Source organism: Eurypyga helias, unplaced genomic scaffold (genome assembly GCF_000690775.1).
Source record: "Eurypyga helias isolate BGI_N326 unplaced genomic scaffold, ASM69077v1 scaffold17874, whole genome shotgun sequence".
NCBI lineage: Eukaryota > Metazoa > Chordata > Aves > Eurypygiformes > Eurypygidae > Eurypyga > Eurypyga helias.
The window spans coordinates 1-20,041 of NW_010247009.1; the positions used below are offsets into that span (position 1 = coordinate 1).

Sequence of the window (20,041 nt, forward strand, 5' to 3'; positions counted from 1 at the left end):
GCGTGCGGACGGGGGAAGCTGAGGAGCGGCGAGTGCCACCCGCGGCGAGGAGCGCCGGAGGAAGGAGCGCGCTGCCCCCCTGACAGGTGTCTCCGCCGTTAAGTGCCCTTACGCAGGAGCTCCAGGACTTACAGACCTTGCGTTTGCTATTGCTGCTGCGAGCTTCAGAGATGATGTTAGCAGAGCAAGCCCAGAAGTGGTTCCCAACTCACGTGCAGGTTACGGTCCTTCAAGCCAAAGGTCTGAAGCCAAAAGGTAAAAATGGCAGCAACGACGCCTACACCATCATACAGCTGGGCAAGGAGAAGTACTCCACCTCGGTGGCCGAGAAGACCCTGGATCCCGTCTGGAAAGAAGAGGCCTCCTTCGAGCTCCCTGGATTACTCATGCAGGAGAATCCAGAAAAATACATCCTGTACCTGATTGTCATGCACAGGTCGCTGGTGGGGCTGGACAAGTTTTTGGGACAGGTGGCAATAAGCCTGAATGATATATTTGAGGACAAGCAAAGAAGGAAAACAGAGTAAGTGATGGTTCTTTTTTTTCCCATTATAGTTTGTACACTTGCACTTGGTGGGGGGAATAGTAGCCTTATTATCAATGTACTTTGGAATGAAAATAGTATGTTTCTTTCTCCTGTGGTGTGTTCAAAGCCCCTAATGTATACAGTTATGTCATTGTGGCCTGACCTCTTCCAGAGTGAAGTTTACTGTAATTACAGTGGTAGTGCTGCACAGGGAAGGCCTGTCAATAACATTAACATTTTTTGACAAATTCTTCTCTGCAACGTGAATTCATCACAGTCTGTTTTTCTAAAGATTTTTCTTCATTCTGCTCAGGACCTTATCCTCATTCAACTCCTACCTCAGTGTATGAGACAGACTCCCTCGAAGCCTGATGCCTCTTTAAAAATGTTTTCCTTTAATTGCTGCAACCAAGCGTCTTTATGTATTTGATATTTATGTTTTAGTGTTCAATGAACTGTGACTTAATGAGGGCTTACAACAGCAGCACAGCGCCTTTCTGCTCCTGGTTAGTCCTAGGCCGTGATCCTGCAGGCTGCTCTGTGCAGCAGGCCTTAACAGAGAAGACTGAAGAGAAATTTCTGCTGTTGTATTAGCCTTCATCAAATAACATTGCAGTTTGCTAGCAAATTCTGGCACTGGAAAGCAAAAAAAAAAAAAAAAGGCATCACAGCAGTTTCTTAGGCTGAATGGTAAGCGTGTCCAACTCTGGGTTTTTCAACTAAATTAGTAAAATTGTTTATAATTTCTGGTTAGGACATGGTTGCAAAGGACGACTGGTACCACTGTAATTTATCCTCCAGTGTATGGGAATAAACTGTGGGTGTAAGCGTACTGCGGGCATGCTTGCGAGTACGTGTTTTGTGTTTGTTTTAGGCACGCTTGTCCCACAGAAGTAGTCAGGGAACAGCATGGAGACCTCCAAGCTAGCTGTATGTAAGCAGTGACGTATGAGCGCTGACAATTTCTGCGGTGGTTCAAAGGTTCCTGCCCCAGGTGCCCTTCCTCCCTCAAGTGTCTCGTCAGTAGAGTAGAAAGGCTCCTGTTGCCAAATCTCAGCTGTTAAAACTGAAGTCTGGTATTTCTTCTGGTAGTGATGGTGGGTCTGTGGTGAGATGCTGGACGTTGCAACAAAGTGACAAAGAGGCTGGCACAGTCTGTGTGCCGCTGACTGCTGGGGAGGTGTGAACCTCCAGCAGAGTCTGAGTGGGCAGTTAGAGGTGGAAATCAGTACAGCAACACCACCCAGGTCTAGTTGGTCAGCTGTTCCTGCAGAAACCATCTACAGACCTGGTCCTGCTTATGTGCAGTGGCTGAGGTTGAGGGAGCACCAAAGACAAGTGAAAGCTGTCTTTGCCCTGGTGTTGGTGGGGCTTGTTTTTGTAAACTAAATTTTTAGCAAAATCAATTTTCAGCAATTTTTAGTATGTTCACTAGCCATGCCATAGGAAAGAACGTGTCCTTGCCAAATCTTTCATGGGTTCATGGTCTGAAGTATTATACTTTTTAATTGCTGATCATTTTAAGGACAAACCAGTTACCTTGATGCACCACATGGTAATACCTGTAGCCCTAGGGTCTTAATTTCTGTTTACACTTGATTCAAGAAGTTTCTGCTCTTCAGACATGCATCTTAAATATTCTTTAATCATCAGTTGTAATTATCTTGCAAGTCAGAGACAACTGCTTTAGTTTAAACACTTAGCTGCTCTGAAGAAAGGTGAATGAATCGAGTAGAAATACTAGTCACTGTAAAAACTTTGTATATCTAGGTAGAAATACGAATTCTGGAGGAAAATATGTGATTAATCATACTGTAACTAACCCTCTTTTCCCTTTGGGGAACCATATGCTTTAGCACCAGTTTTAGCAAAAGTAGTATTGGAGTCTTATGAAATTATTGCAAAAATGTGTAAATGGGGTAATTAACATAGTCCTTGTGACAATTTAATAAACATTCCGACCTCTTCAGTAGTTTTACATGAAGTCGTGCTTAGCAGGGCTTCATAAGTGTCCTTTACTGTTCCATTTCTTTCTCTGGAGCGTGAGAGTGGAACTTGCCCCGTGCAAATGTGCGGCGGGGCTTCCCTAGACCATCGCTGACGCTGCCGGCGCTCCCCGAGAAGCTGCCTCTGCCTGCGAGCTGTGCTGCAGAAGATGGGGGCCTGCGGGGAAATTCTTACAAACAGCCTCGGTCCTATTTTCAGAAGTTACTTGAGCATTTAAGATTGCAGATCTTATTAAAAGTTGATGGGTGTCAGGCTTTAGAGCCAAACAGCCGTGCTTGTAAATGTCTTATATAAGTGTAAAAGCGCGGAAAGGCGGTTAGTGGGATTTTTGGCAGCACGTGCTCACATAATGCCGATTTAAATTCTTAGGAGCCAAGTCCAGTTTTCCTGACAGTGTCTTTAGGTGCTTAGAAACGTAGAAAATGTCCTTTTTGAGACTCACGTTTGAAAAAATAATTCAGAGTCCTAAAGGATTGAGATGTTTTTGAAAGGTTAGCGGGGTCGTCTACGTGTATGCCGTGGTGGAACGCGTGTGTGTTGCTCTGTCCCCTTTAAGCATTAGTTGGAGATGTGGATGCAATGTTTGTACGTGTACGTGGGAGGAGGGCAGGCTTTCAGGAATATGTTTGCAGACGCGATCTCAAACAAAACGCTCTTTCCTACTCTCCTTTTATTAAATCCTTTTTGATACAAAATATTCCGAGTCCTGTGTTGGCAGTAAACGAAGGGTAATATATTTGGACCCGAAGACCTTCCAGCCGTGACTATGGTGTGGGAACTGAGATACCCAGTACTTTTCAAGACCAAGTCCAATGTCTTCATTACCAAAGCGTTCTGATGGTTGAAAGCTATATTCATTGTTTCAGAAACACTAATCTGTTTTATTAAGCAGTGTTTTTACTTTCAAATATGTTCAACAGGCTTGTGGTGTTATTAAATCCAGAGTTATTTTCTCATGTTGATGTAACCTTAACATTTCTTGCTTTGTTTGGGGATGAATGAGATCCAGTTATTTGATGAAGTGTCTATTGGTAATATTTCTACTTTTTAATATATTTAATAGCTTCCTCTTTCCAACACAGCTGTACATATGGTGCTGTAAGAGACAGACTCAAGAGTCACCAGGGTATTGCAAAGAAGATATTTAATATTCTGCACAATGCTGAACCCTGTCAGCAATTCCCTAGTGCTTTTTTAGTAAGGAGGTATGAGAAGTGAAGGCTACCAGCTGATTCTGAATTCCTAGGAAGACCGTGGGGTGTGCGACATTTGGTTTTTTCTCTCTTTTTATTTATTTAATATTTTATAATTTGGAAGAAATACATATAAAAATTCGTTACAGCTTCAGGAACATTCTGGTAGGGAGAAATAATCCTTTTTCCTGTATAGCTTTTTTGTTACTTGTCATATCTTAAGAAAAATTCTGTCGGCAGTAAAGTTTTTAGGCAGAGGCCTCATGATAGGATTCGCACGTCTTGTGTTCTAACAAACTTGCTCTGGCACAGGATTTAGTGAAACAGAGCAGTATACTTCCTATAATTCCATAGTGAAAATTTTGTACTCACCGTCATATGACGTCCTTTCTCTCTCTTTCTGAAACTGATTGTTTTTTCAAATTCTTAAAAATGAAAATTCCTGGAACGGTTAGATCCAGATGTGGCTCAGATGGTCCCTTAGTAGGTCTCTTCCTGAGACTTCAGCCAAAGCGTCTGCAGGATCCTCATTCATTTTCTGTCTGTATTGGTGCAGAAGTGCCCATCGCACTGTGCTAACTTTGTAAATTTATGTCTCTGGCACCTCTGCTGTGGCTGGAAACGGACAGGCTCTTTTTACTTCTGCTCTTTTCTCCTGAGTTGAAAGCTAGGCTCCAGATGCTGAGAGGTTGTACCGAGGTTTTTTTTAACAGTTAAAAAAGCTTGGGAGATACTTATTGGAAGTATATTTAGCGTAAGTTTTCAGATCTTCAATTTCAGACATGGTTTTATTTTTTGCAGTAAAATCCTCTGGGATTTTTTAAGTCATTCTGAGAAATACATGACAATTTTTTTTTTTTTTTTTGGTCTGCTGTTGAAGAAAAAATATACCTCTTTTGGTCTTGCAGTTTAAATGTAAATAATGATCAATGCCTGTGTTGTTTTAAAGCATATACATGTTTTTGTAAACATTCCAATTCAGATATAATTCATAGTTGCCTTAATCCTGCTGATGATCTGACAATGCATACCATCAAAACAATTTTTTAATTTGTTATGGATTAAAATACTCATTTACTGACATGACTTATTTTCTGAATTATTTTTCAGAAGTTTTTCGTAATGACTGTGCTTAAGTTTGGGGTTTTTTTCCCCTAGATGAACACAGCAATAGAAGACCAAATATCCGTTAGCTTTCACCATGATGTTACTTATTTCACTGGCATTTGCTTTGTCCTTATTGTTCTGTAATCACACACCATTTATTGTCCATTCCTTTATTGGCTTTTGCGGAGAGCTAATTTTATCATATGTTCAGCTGGTTTATGATACAACACTTGTCTGGAATGTTACAAATTTGAGGGGGGCAGGTGGTGGTAGAGTTATTATTTCTTATTAAAATTTTGTTGGAGGAGACATTTTTTTTATTTGTGACTTAATTCCCCTTCTCCCTGGTTTCTATAATACCTCAGCAACCATTCCACCCACAAAAATTGCAGCAGTGTTGTAAAAATTGGTTATTTGGGCATAAGGCAGTAAAGGAATCTTGGTCTTAGGATGCTTCTCCTCTGCTTATATCAATCATATAAAAGAGCCAAAAACAGCTTCTCAGCAAACAAACAAGAATTAACGATTGACCATGATCAATACCCCTGTGTTGTAAGCACTTACTCCTTAGTGCTGCTGAGCTTCCTGAAAGTGACGAAAATTGTGTGAAATGCTCCAAATAAATGTGAATTTCTTCTTGGCTATGGCCAGGTTCCCCTTTCACCTGCCTCTGCCCTATCCTCTCTCTCATCTGTAGCAGCATAAGCAAGAGGCACTCAGTGGCTTCAAATACAACTTGAATTAAGAGCAAGGAAACAGCGAGTAAATAAATAGTATGTCATGGGCTCAGTGCTTCTTAATGAATAGTGCCTATTTAAAAATAATTCTACAAAACAGAACACTTGAAATATTATTTACTAATTTTGAGTCTTAAATTCAGTTTAAACCAGAAAAAAATGCACTTTAGGTGATTTTAGGCAGCAAAACGAAATAGTGGAAATGGCAGGCTGTAACAGAAATTACCAAAATATTGTGGTTAAAGTAAGAGAAGCAGCTCATTCCACTCTAGGCAAAAGTGGGAAGAGTAGTTAACTGAGAGATTGGTCGAGGCATGGAGATGATGAGCAGCCTGGAGGATCCGTATGGATTTGTGCTACTGCTTTTGAGGTACCAGTCAGTAAATGTAATAAAAATAAAGGAAAGTTAGTAGTGAGGAAAGAAGAGAAAGGTGGTTATGGGGAAAACAAAAACAAAAAGTTGTACTTGGTTGTAGCTTTATGGGATTATAGCAGTATTTTCAAATCATCTAGTAATATTTCCAGCATTTACTTTTTGACACCAAATGCAAGCACATCCTCTGAATAAGTCATAATTCTGAGTCAGAGCCTGAGTGCCATCTGGATTGAAATACTTCTGCAATTTCTCTGTGTACACACATGCTTAGACACACACTCAACTGAAAAAACTGGCCTTAATACCTTCAGTTATTGTATTTCTAAAATAAAAGTATTCACACATAGTCTTTAGCCAAAGGAAGTAAACTAAGAGCACTTTAATTACTTTGATTCCAGTTGATATTAGCTAACCCCTTAGTAAGGGTGTTGTGATGTATGTCAGTTCCCATATGTTTTGTGGTGTTACGATGTCACTCTCTAATATTTATTTTTAAACCCTATTTTGTGTATCTCATTTCAGTTGGCTTCCAGAAAGTAATAGTATTCATCTTTGTGAATGTCATCACTTATTAGAATAAATTATCTGGTTTTTTTCTTCACTTCCCCTCAAATGCAGTGTAGTCTGTGCTCGGCCCCTTGCCTTAATTTTCCTCCTCGCTGACTTTGGGGGCAGTCTGTCGGTATGGCATCCGCGTGATTTATCACAAAACATACTTCTGCGTTTTTCAGAGTGTGTTTGCTGCTAATGAAAATGTGAGACAGTTCTGGGCTCTGGGTGTTGTTTTTTATCCATTAGCTGTGGATGTTTATCTTAGTGGGATTTTGTGAAGCAAGTTTCTTCAGTGTATCTAGCTTGAACATGGTGATCTAGGATGAAGAAGTACTTCTTTTCCATGACAGCTGATGGACATGGTCTGTCATTGGGATTTTGTTGGTCTTTTATAGGGGTAGTTTTAGAATTACCTGCTGGTGTAGGAAATTCTTCTCATCACTGTGTAGCAGATTAAAGTTGTTCAGATCAGGATGCTGATTTAACCTGTAAAATCAAGGTCAGAAGCCTTGTGGATGCTGTGATTCTGTGGCTTTTTGTGGAATTCCTTCAGTAATTTCTGAATTGAAATGATTCGTTATGCAAAAAATCTTTGGGTGCAATCTAATGATTTCAGCAAAGCAAAATTAGATCAGCTTAATAGATTTTTACTGGTTGAGTGGAGGCAGAGTGGTGTATTCGAGAAGCCGAAAAGTGAGTGGGAAAATTCCTTCAGTAGTTTCCATCGTCAGCACTGGCAAGAAGACAGTCAGAAGGTCTGTCACACACAGGTTGAATGTGCCTGCCAGAAGACTTCTAATTCCTGTTGAAATTGGTAGCCAATTATCCCAGTGGTTTTAGAGGTTGTTAAAGTATATAATTAAAGTGTAATTAAAATCACATAGTGGTTTTTCTTACCCATACTGCTGTTATTTTTTTCTACCCATACTGTCAACCTATCCTGCTCATTGCCACTGGTGAGGAGAATAGGTTGAGTGATGCTTCTTCAAGGGAGACAGATGCTAAGACTTGGAAGTGTCAAATTCCGTGACAGATTTGGAGGATAAGACACCACGACATCAGCTTCCTGCTGTTAGGAGAAGAGAAACAAGGTACTGGTTTACAAATACTTGCTGGATGCAAGATGAAGGCTGCAAAGAGAATAGTGTAGATAAGCAAAAGTGAGTTGGAAAACCAAGTTCACGGGAAGAAAATGAAATCAGAAAAAGGGCAGGAAAAGAACAGGTAAAGAAAATTGTGTTGAAAATATGTTTGTAGATCAGTAGCTATTTAGATGGAATATGCACCCTGGAATTTTGTAACTTGCTTATTAATAGTAACTTATTCTAGTTTTCTCCTTCACCCTTCCTGTGCATCTTTTCCAAGGGCTCAGTACTGCTGATACTCTATGATTTATTTTACTAGTAGACACAAGACAGTTACTGCCTTTCATAGAAATAAGAGAGTTGACTTTTTCCACCCACAATTGTAGGTATGGCCAAAATTGAGTAATTTTGTCATGGTTAGAAAATAGCCATGTTGCTTTAGATAAGGGTTTAGTTTTTTGGGACTGACTGAGCAGCTGGGTTTTTTAGCCTTGAATGCCGATCTTCTTTTTACGTGTTCAAAAAACTTGTAAGCATCCAGAGTGGCAATTTATATAATACTTACAAAATAAAAATGATCAGAAACCTGTTCAAGACAGGCGAAGCCCATTAGCACACTCAAAACCAGATGAGAAAAAGAAGCAAGGGTTGTTCTGATGGAAACCATAGGGGAAAAGTCAAACTTAGAGGGTGTACGGAGGACGCTGTCCTACAGAACATTTGAAGGTGAGAGCAAGAAGTATGAATGTGATTCAGGAGGCAGTAGGGCTTCTTTGAAGTTGGGGAAATTTGCCAGACTTTGTACAAGGTCTGTTTAAATAAAGACTGTCTGCAAGACTGGATGTAATATTTGGTTATTAAATAAAAGGGCATCTGCTCTCATAAAAGCCACCCTGTTTTGTTCGTGTATGTTATTGGCTATTTTCCTACTTCGTACAGGCTTTCTATAGAATAAGCTCATGGCAGCCTGACAAATGGAGCATTTATTGTGGCTAAAAGTACTGTAAACAAAACCAAAATAGCAAGTTTTATTGGCTTTTATAATACATTACAGTTTTTTTTTTTTTAAATTGGCAGTGGTATAGTGGAATTTTGTATTTTAGGACCCAAATGTTGTTATCTGAAAACAGTGGACTTCATTTTCCAATTCTTTTTCTATTATATACAGCGCTGGTTTTTCTATTTGTTGCTCACGCCCATGTGTTGTAGAAGCAGATTCTAATGAGAAACATTTACGGACTCAGTTGTTCATTCACGTGTAGCTCCACACAAATGCATTGCCTGTATTTGTTGTCATCTGCTTAAAAAAGTAATTATTTGCCTTTGAATTTGAAGAAAATCATGATTTGAGTCTGCTTCTCATATTGTCTTGTTATGAGCTGAAGCATATGGAACCTTCATTGTAACTAAAACAAGATAAACTCTCCAAGGTAACAAAGAAACCTCCTTGAAATGACTATGAAAATTAAATATCTGTATTTTATACAAAGATTTGACCCAGCAATCGTTTTTCAAATCGAAATTCCACTGAAGTCCAGAGGAATTTTGCTGGAGTAGAGAGTTTATGATGACATGCTTTTGGAATCAGTGGCAGCGTTGAACCTGGTCCCAGCAGGTAAGAGGTCCAGTCCCTTATGCCATTGTGTTCTCTTCTGAGGGTAAGGAGAGTTTCTTTGTTTTCCCAGCTGAACTTGTGTTTAGTGTCAAGTTCTTGAAAGTCTGCTTTGAAAAGTAACGTACAAGCTGCAAAGGCGATGTATTAGTTGTGTGCTGAAATTCTCTTCATCAGACCTGGTGAATGTCAAAATAATGCGGAGATGTGGCAGTAGCGGTGAGTACTGACAGTGACACCGAGCAGTTGTTGATTCGTGATAAGGATGTCAATAGATGACTTCAATTAAGCTTTAAAAGGAAAGGCTTTCTTCCGCACAGCAAAAGCTTAAGAATTTATGTCTTGATAGTGTTCTGAAACAAGTGAGCAAGTGTCACACACCAGTTTAAAGTTTCACTAAACATATGAAAGTTCAGCAGTCTTACCAAGAGATACAGTATTCATGTTTGAGACCTGTGAGGGGAGGGATAGAGGGAGAAGAGGAATGTGTTTTCTTACAGCGTAGGCAGGGCCATTAAAGTTAAATGTCAAAAAGTGAGGTCCTCTCTGCCTATTAAGACTCTTAAAACACCCATAAGCCTTATCTATGTTTGGTTAGTGTCTAAGGAATGGTGAGGACTTTTGCAGTCTCAAGATGTGTTTTGGTTTTTGTTTGGGTTTTTTTGTGGGTTTTTTTGTTTGTTTGTTTTTTTTATGCAGGCACAAGCTCTGTCTGAGCAAGGGCTTGCTCATTATGGCTGTGTATTGGTTTTATTTTTTAAAAAATAATATATAAACATATTTTCTTTTAAAGCAAGTAGGCTCTCGTCTTTCAGTTTTTGCAATATTATATACCGAAAAAAATCATTGGTTCTCTTGTGTGTGTTTTCTGTAATGACTGTAGTCTGGAATCAGTTACCAAGAAGTGAAGCGTTATTAACCAAGAGGAAAAATGATCCATCTTCTTCAGGCGCATAACATGTTTCAGGTTTTGCATTTCATTTAAAATACATGAATGAAGGTACCTCAAAGCAGAAGAAAAACTGTCTTCCTAAAGGTTTCATTGTCCTCCTACCAGTTTGAACTTCAGGATCTACTGGTCTGGATTCATATTGTCCAGTGCTGGGGCAAAGAAGGTCTGATATTTCTTAATTATTTTGATTTAGTATGGGATATAAAACCTTTTGGACGTGATAATGCAACTAAAGAAGTCACAATACTCTTTATCCTTTCGTTATTTCTTTCATGGGTCACTTTTAGAAGTATTTTGTCAACTCAAAAAACAGTATCCCTGCCTGAAAATTTGATTTCAGTGGTCACCTTTGAAAGTATTTATGAAATCTGAAAGGAGATTGAGGGTTATTTTTCTCCTTTCCTGACCTTGTTTTCTATGTTTGGCAGTACTGAATAATGTATGTACAACTGCATAATCAATTTTGCATCTGTGCTGATAGGCAATTTCATTTCTTAGTCTCCAGTGCAAAAGTTACTTCATCGTTATACTGCATTGCTGAGTTAGCATGTGTGCATGCGTTTCTCCTGAGTGGGTTTAGAGCCCTTCTTGGGAGCTGGCAGATCTGAAACATGCCCTTATGCCCTTTTTTAAATAGGGAAAGGCTATTGATGATGGGTGTGGAGAAGGGATTGTCTGCCTGTCATCCATTCATGGGGCCGTGGAGCTCAATAGAGAATTAATAAGGCACTTGGATAATGATAAAGTCTTTGGTGGACCTGGCAAAAAAACACACTTGCTTTTCGAACAGATGATGACACCTTTGACTTCTCTTTAAGGAGTGAGCGTTTTTGTCACGGGTTCAAAGCCTGTGGAAATACTTCTGAAGTTAATCCTACTGGTGACCAGTGTTAAATACACCTGCATGCTCGCTGGTCTGCCACTGGTGCTCGTGGAGTTACCGTCAACCTTAGTAGGGGTTGCAGTTGCAGAACTGAAATGATAGTTGACTATTCAGATATTTCTTTGCTAGTGAACTTGACATAAATCTTTGCCAGTGGTTAGAATGAAGGGACAGAGGGGAAAAATGTTTGCTAGCATATGAGCCTGAGCAAAATCAAAGGAGAAAAGGTTACTAGATGAAATATTTGCTACACAGTATACCTGCAGGTAATATACATGACTGCTAAATAAAAGCTTCTTGAAAAAGATCAAGTATTCTTTTAAATAGAAAAATCAAAATATTTTCATTTTTGGTACGGAATTAGTTTTTCACATTTTAAATTATATTAGCCCCATACATTAACCAGCTAACCAGACTGTGATGAGTAGCCTGCAGTAGACACAACTTAACTCGCTCTCCTTCTTCTTTAAGGTGGTTTCGCCTAGAGTCCAGACAAGGGAAGAGAACTAAAGACAGAGGAGAAATAAAGGTTAATATTCAGTTTATGAGAAATAACATGACAGCGAGTATGTTTGATTTGTCAATGAAGGACAAAACCAAATCCCCTTTTGCTAAACTAAAAGACAAAATGAAAGGTCGAAAAAATGATGGGACGTTTTCGGATACATCCTCTGCGATCATCCCAAGTACTCACATACCTGATGCAAACATAGGCGTGTGTAGTGGTGAAGTACAGATGAAATCAAAACCAAAAAAAACTTTCCTTTTGGGACCTCAGCGGCTATCCTCAGCTCATTCGATGTCAGATTTAACAGGATCGCATGTCTCCTCAGAAAAACTGAAGACTGCCACAGTTGGCTACTCTCATCTTTTCAGGCGTCAGCTCGAATCTTTTGGTTCGGTTGATGAAGGTGGTAAGTAAATCTCATGCTACTTGACCATCATAATTACAGTTCATTGCTATTAGAGCATTCAAAAGTCTGTTTTCTTTAGTTTAGGAAGCAATTACAAGGCCAAAAAGTTAAGAATTACTGCTGGCCTATTTTTTTTTCATTTCTGTTAGTTGATGATAACTCACAAATGTTGTTTCAGAGCATAAAAATAACTTATATTGGTCATAATTTATTATAATTTATCATTTTTATTCTCATGTCCTCATTTGAGTGTTGTAGTGAAGCATTGCATTCTAGAGAGAACTCTAGGCTAAATAATGTCTTGTAAAAAATAAAAGTCTGTTTAAAGGGTTGAAAACTCTCACCAAAGTTTTAAACCTGATTTATACGAAGAACTAAAAATACTTTGCATTGTTCAAAGTTATTAAGCAGCCATGGACTACTGTCACTTTCTAGAAGGGCACGCTAGTCAAGGCTGTCTTTTTTGTAGATCTTGGTTTTCATGCAGGAAACAAAGGTTTGCTGTAGTGTTTATCCCTAAACATTTCTGAACCACCCAGTCAAGGCCGCAGCTGTTCATTTTGGTTTAACAAGCTTAGTTACTCAGCAGTGGTTTGAAACGAGACTCAGTTGCAAAGCTTCTAGACGTAAGCTCAAATGGGTTCTCTGCAAGTCGTAATGCACAATACGGTGTCTCATTGATAATATACTAATGACAGATTGTTTGCAGGGAGTCTAAAATCTCCACACAGAAGGACATTAAGTGTTGATACTTCTAAAATGAACCAGCTTGACAGCACAGTTGATGAGACTGCACTTGAAGCACAAAATGACCCATTTACCAACGTGAGTGCTTCGTTACCCCAAAAATTTGCTACACTGCCAAGGCAGAAGAATCCGTTTGAAGAAAGCCCGGCAACATGGGATCAGAACATAAGTCTGTTTTCCAAACCTGTCGAAATCAGGAAAGAAATTAAAAAAGAGAAAAAAGAGAAAGTTAGTCTTTTTGAAAGAGTGACTGGAAAAAAAGATAGCAAGAGGTCAGATAAACTTAGCAATGGGGGATCAGACAGTTCTACTGACTTGAAATCACCTAGTGCGTTTGGCGAAACTCATCAGGAGAGTTTTGATTATGATTCGACTAATCCGTTTATGGCAACCTTCAAGCCTACAAGCATGTTGCCATCTTCAAGGTAGGTTTTTGCTGTATTTCGATCTGATATCTTGAACATGTTATATAAATGAAAATGTGAAGTGTTGAGGAACACAGTCTTTTTGCTTTATATACGTTTATATCATTACGTTTCCAAGGAGAAGTTCCGAACTTTTTATATAATTTGATCTTTTCTTACCTCATTTTGATGTTACATTTTTATTACTAACATGTACTGTAAATGTTCTCGGGTACTTGAGTTTGTGGAAGAACTTGTTCGTGCTGCAGAATGGGTTCTTCCTGAAAGTGTTCTGCTTTCACTGAACACTCACTGCTAATTATTACACTGCCCTAAGTCAAGATTTTATAGGGAAAGCTTTCAAGTCTAAGGATGGAATAAATAAATGGGCGAAGAAAATGTGAGTAATGAAAACAAATCCTGTTGACGTCACCACTTGGGTTAAAAAATGGATTTAGATTTAATACATTAAGCGCAAGAATTAATAAGCACAAACCATTCTGTTTCTAAAAGGGAGCACCCACCTGGGCAGTTACCACGCTTGAATGCATTTGGCTCACTGTAGCTTTGCTGAGTTCCTGTGTATTCCAGTTGTTGAGCAAGGCAGCGGTTTATGCGCTAAGCAGAATAATAAGCAACTTTGATTTAAATAATCCATTTTAATCTTTGCTTGTCTACCAGCCATTGACTTGTTTTAAAAAAAAAAGTATAACCCACAGTGTTTCCTTTCTGGCTTTTGTTTCCTAGTGAGGAAAATATATTCACTTTTTATACATATAGATGTATGTGCATATACATCCCACACACACACATCTACTTTTCCCAATAGATAAATATTTAGGCAGTTAAATCATTAACTTATATTCATCTGCATTCTCATTTTTTTCTGTATATTAATGCCAGAAATTAACAGTCCTTTTTCTTCAATGTAATGATTGATTTCTATTCAATGACTTAAATTTGGTAGAAATTGAATTTAAAATTAAAATGCTTTAAACTGGAATTTTAGGGTTGTAAGATAAATCACCATTTAAAATGGAAAATTTTAAGATTCTACTAAATTTGGCTTTTTCCTGTCTACTAATTCCGTGATTAATGACAACGTTGTATTTTCTTGGGGGGGGGAGGGGGGAGTGATGGAGGTAATTCTTGTTATCTTGTTCTTTAAGACTTTAGAACAGGTTGATCTTACTGTATCCAAACTCATTCATAGGTTAGAATGCAGGCACTCTTGATTTAAAATTTTTCTCATTGAGAAATGTTAAGAATCATTTTCTCAACAAAACTAATCATGGCTGTGAATTAGATAAATTAACTGAAATGCAACTGCTATGGAAAAGATTTGGTTGCTACAAGCTCGTGCAGGCTTCAATGAATTGTCAATGAAGTATCCTCTACAAGTCAAGTCAGTTCCTAGTGTCTTAAATACCAGGTTTACAGACAGACTCTTAGAATATTATTTATTTAATAAAGGATTTCTCTAGATTAGAGTAAGGTTAGGATGTAGCTTGGTTTGTCAGAAGTTAAACTTCCATTTAAATAAGCTCCTTTAAAGGGAAGTCATTTAAATAACAATAAAAATTACATAGCATTTAATTTTTTTTTTAATGAAAAAACATATTCAGGCAGATGCTGCATGTAAGTAGTGAAATCTTTTGAAGTTCTTGAATACAGCAGATCTTGATAAATATAAATCTTTAATGGTAATCATGATGGACTTTTTTTTCCTGTAATTTGTAATTAAAAAGCTCATCACAGTGCCCATTCAGAAGGACTCTAGTCATTTGTTCCCCCTCTTTGTCTGAGTCTCTTTTACTAGTTCTTGACTTTTATGTAAACATAAACTTTTGATAAGGCAAATAGATATTCTGTTATTTTCAAAAAGCCAAAAATAGTAAACATTTTGACCTTTTCTATAAGACAGCTATTATGGAGTAATATCTAGCATGCAGTAATTTAAATTTGAAGCTCTCTGGTTTTGTATGCTCCAGTATTACGTTCTGTGAGAATCTTTTAGAATAAGTTCACTTTCTTTCAAATGTGTCTTGTACGATGATTTGCTTTTGAAGTAGAAACTAATACAAAATGTGCATATTTAATAAGTTTACAGTTTAAGTTTACCTTTTATCTGTGGAGGATTTGTTGAATAGAATCCATTTCTAATGTTTTTAACTAGTAATACTGTGAAGAAAGAATTGTATAAATCTGGGCACAAAATAAATGAGGTTGAGTAAAAATTTAATATGCAAAAAGCATACACAGAGAATTTAGACTTTCATTTGCGTTATTTATTTACTCAACAGGCTATTAAGCTCTCATGGGTGGATACCATTTCCCAAGTAAACTAGGCAGTGTCTTTTTATTAATGCGTGTCCAAAATCAGTGTTCTGGTGTGGATGAGGTGTTTGTTTTGCAGGTGGATCTGCCATTTAATCTCACATAGCTAAGTCTTTTTTGAGTGATGGAGTGGTCCTGGGGACATTATGGTCCTGGGCAGGGACACCTTCCACTAGACCAGGTTGCTCAAAGCCACATCCAGCCTGGCCTTGAACACTTCCGGGGATGGGGCATCCACAGCTTCTCTGGGCACACTCTCCCAGTGCCACATCACCCTCACCAGGAAGAATTTCTTCCTTGTATCTAATCTAAATCTCCTGCCTTTCAATTTAAACCCATTACCCCTTGTCCTGTCACGACAGGCCCTTGGAAAAAGTCCCCATCCCCGCCCCAGCTTCCTTGTAGCCCCTTCAGGCACTGGAAGGCTGCAATAAGTCCTCCCCGGAGCCTTCTCTTCTCCAGGCTGAACAAGCCCAACTCTCTCAGCCTGTCCCCATAGCAGAGGTGCTCCAGACCTCTGAGCTTCTTCTGATCCTTCTGAAGTTGGGGGCCCCAGTGCTGGACGCACTCCAGATGGGGGTCTCATGAGAGCTTAGTAGAAGAGGAGAATCCCCTCCCTCGACCTGCTGGCCAGACTTCTCCTGATACAGCCCAGGATATGCTTGGCTTTCTGGGCTGCCAGCTCATGTCCAGCTTTTCATCACCCATTACCTCCAAGTCCTCCTCAGCAGGACTGCTCTCAGTAGTTGTCAGGAAATCACAATGAACCCCTGATTTCTGTTAATCTCTGCTGTGGCAAAGGTGAGTTCTGTGGCTTTGGCTGAAACACTCTCACTGGTTCTGGTCTTTAATATGGAGATGATATTTTGTTACCTCTTACAAATGCTGATTGTATAAATTAGTGTTTTTAAGGGTTTTATAGATATGATTTTACAGTATTACATAAGTGTTAAGACTGGGTTTTTTTGTTGTCTGGTGTAGGTGTAATATAGGTATTCATGAGCTGAATTCTTGACAGTTTAAAAATGCTTCAGTCTCATAGTGAAACAAGAAACACTGTTTTTGCAAATATTACAAAATCTGTTAGTTCCAGAGGATTTATGTCATACAGCCAGTGATGAATTTTTAAGCACACAATATGTCTAGTATTTAGCCAGCATTTACCAGTAACAGTTTTGTCTTCATACTACTTCATCCACTGCTTTCAAACTTTTACCTAATATTATCATAAATTGCACTCCTTCTTACAATTACTGCTATTGTCATGGCTCTCGAGAGGTTAATTTGCAGTCAGGAGCCACGTGGATTTCGTATTGAACACAGTTAAAGAAATTGAGGGTACTCCTGGAAAACAAAGATTGTTTTGTGCCACCACCAAACCTTGTGCATCATTGCCCCGAAATTGTTTGTGTTTATGAAAATACACTACACTCGGCTAATAAACTGATGTGAAAATTTCTCAATTTACACCACTTGACAAGTGCTAAAAGAAAAGCATCTTTAATTTTAATGTGTTATTAGGACCTTTTTAGAGAGACTGTACAAGTTATTAACAAGGTCCTCTGAGACAGGAGACGGGTAATTAACAAGACCTACAGAAAGAGAGTTTGGGTAATTAACAAGATCTTAGGCACTGGACACAGGGAAACAAATAGTCCAATATTTAAAGCTGACAGGTTGTTACTAGTCTGATCAAATTCCAGGTGTGGGAAACTGCATTGATAGATGTTTGGGAGCTTCCTAAGGAATATTATGTATGTGTATTACATACATATACACAGACAGTATGTGTGTGTCTCTATGCATATCATGGAGAAATACATTAAAAAAACCTTGTAAAGCAGCACTTCCATGACCTAACTATTATTAAACTTGGAGAAAATAAGATAGAGCTTGTGCCTACATACTGGTTACACTATATCTCTCTATTTATTTATTCTAATAAGTATGTTATGTTCTGAGCACTGTGGAAGGTGGAATAGTGGAGGAGAAAGAAACATGTATCTTACTAGGATTCATTGTAACAATTACAAATAATGCTCATTTATAACATTAGTTATCAGTCAGTTGGAGCATAAAATACAAAAATATTCTTTAGAATTTTTTTCAGTGTTCTTCAGCCATTTTTAAAAATTGCAACTCAAAAAAGAAAAAAAAAAAACAAACAAGCCAACACCCAACCAACCCTTAAACTCATCTCTTTTGCATCTTTCCGCTGTGTCTGTAATTTCTGAACACGGTTATTTTCTACTGCATCTCTCCTTCATACTGTCACAGCCCCTAGAGCTGCCTGCCTCTCCAGTGATGCCTGTTCCAAACAGCTCAGTGTCTGCAATTTCTTTTTTCCCAATGGATTCAGTGCTTGAGATAAGCAATTTCAGACATGTGAGATGCCCATTGCTAGATTTGGAAGTGAGGTGCCATGAAAACATGAGACTCTTGATAATTGCAATGTGCTCTGATCATATTAAATTGTTAAGTCTAAAGAAAAGCTGATGTCTGTTACATTTCAGCAAATACTAAAATTCTGTATGTGTAATGGTCAACCAGTTAAAGAAGCTTTTCTGAAATCATGGTGTTACTGTGAATTTCTAGGTTACTGATTGTCAGTTGAGCTATGTTAGACCAGGTGCCTGGTTCTAGTCAACTGCAGCTGTAAAGTAAAACCTGTTATCTTAAACCACAGGGAAGTTATTAGGGCAGTAACTTCAGCAGCATCAAAGTTAAATGATTGTTAAATTATTTCAATCTCGCCTGGTACATGTGATGTGCCCGAGGTGTGGTTTCTGACCACAGCTCCATTGAATGAACCCCAGCTCTGGAATGCACTCCAGAAGTTGCCCGAACGGAGCAAAAGGTTGGAATGGCTGTGTGTTTCTTTACCAAGCAGGTCATCCTTTTCCAGCGTACAGTACAACTCACTACATTTGTAGGCCTTGCTCAGAGATGTTGATCTCTAACAAGCTTATTACTGTGCTTGCTAGACTAATAAAGTCTGTTCCAACAGTTCAATGTATAATTCTCGGTTAGTCAAAAAATGACATCAGATGAACTGTGCTATTTTCAGAATTTTGTTTCCTCTGTCAGTGGTACCATGTCTTATTTTAAGAACAGCATACTTCTGCATTGATTTTCTTGAAATGAAAGCAGTTTTTTCAGTTATCTACTGAAATTTGTCTAGACTTATCTCTAGTCAACTGTGATTATCTATAGTCTAGGTAGAATATTGATAAACTACAACAGTGCATTAATTATAGTGTACACTGTTAATATTTGTTTATTTGGTGTGGTAAAGCTATTGGTAGAGCATTATTTCAACAAAACAAATTGGCATGTGGGAGGTAACGGAAAATGACAGAAGCAGCAGTAATCACGCAAGGGTTCTGTCTGTCTGTCCTGCCTAGACTGCTATTGTCCTATTTAGAAAGATCACTGCATGTGATGAGGCGGCAATGATATCTTGCCCAAAGCTACTGCAAACCAATGGTCACAGAATTTGGGGTATTCCTAGGGTGGTTTGGAGCAATCGATTCCTAGAGAGATACTGTAGAAGTCCTCAGTATTGATCTTGACTTCGGCAGACTCATCACCAGCAGTGGCTGACTCCTCAGTAGTTGTCTATTCTAGGGACTCTGTTTGGAAAGTTTATCCTGCTGGATGCATGACAAGATTTTTTTTTTTTTTCCCCAAGCTTTCATTGCCTGTTGGCACATATTAGGGCAGGTGAAAACTTTCTTGAGTGGATGGATGCACAAGGCATATTATCTGTCCCAAGGGGAATGCACTGCCTTCTCCATTTTCTTTTATAAAATACAATTAAATAGTTATATTCACTTTCTGTATTAATAAATGCAGAAGCTATGTAAAACTGGTGACTTTTTTTTTTTTCCTGATTCATTATAAGAACTAAGAATTAGTTTTATTTTTTTAAGTATTCAAAATCGTTCTGGAAGTTTCAATGCCAAATCTTACTTTAGGGTTGTTGGGTATTTCAATTGACTTCTAGATCTCTAATAGTAAGGTTTTTCAGTGTAGGTGCTGGCACAACTTTTAATGTAAAAGAACTTCAGTGGTCTCTTGAGGATAAAACTGCATCATTTTTTTTAGCCATAGAACAACTGACTAGTAAGAGGAGAAATATTTGGATGCTTAAAAATAGTAACTTTTTTATGTAAAACTGTTGTTGTTTGTTTCCAGAAACGTAAATTAACATTCAGTTGAGGGCACTGTGTATGATTACTTTGGAGTTTTGAATGTCTTGTAAGTCCTGAACAATAAGTGGATTTGTACGTGTGCAGCAGTGTGCCGGTTCAAGTGCCATTGTTTTAAGGCACTTTATTTTGGAAGGAGCAAGCTAGCATTCTTATAGAGCTCATGAATGCAGCCCTGTATGCCTCCAGTTCCCTTCATCTGTCTCCAGCAGTATCAGACACCTCAGAGTTGGCCAGCAGCCTATTATGGATCCAAATTCATGCCTGTTTTGGAAATGAAGGAGTTTTTACACAAAGACAAAATATTGTTAAATTCTTTGAGTTGCTTTAACTGAAAACTTCTACCTAGTTGCATTGTCATGTTTCTACAGCTCTAAATTTGAAATGTACATAAGCCA

The 20,041-nt window shown here is 38.4% G+C and overlaps 1 protein-coding gene across 1 annotated transcript in view; it reads left to right on the plus strand.

Moving 5' to 3' along the window:
• The first annotated feature begins 86 nt into the window (after positions 1-86).
• RAB11FIP2 (RAB11 family interacting protein 2 (class I)) overlaps positions 87-20,041 on the plus strand; it is a 28,667-nt gene continuing 8,712 nt past the window's right edge. The window contains exons 1-3 of the mRNA XM_010150611.1: positions 87-523; positions 11,502-11,944; positions 12,654-13,116. Coding sequence (XP_010148913.1) covers positions 171-523; positions 11,502-11,944; positions 12,654-13,116 — 1,259 coding nt within the window. The 5' untranslated portion in view covers positions 87-170. The remainder of the gene's footprint in view (positions 524-11,501; positions 11,945-12,653; positions 13,117-20,041) is intronic.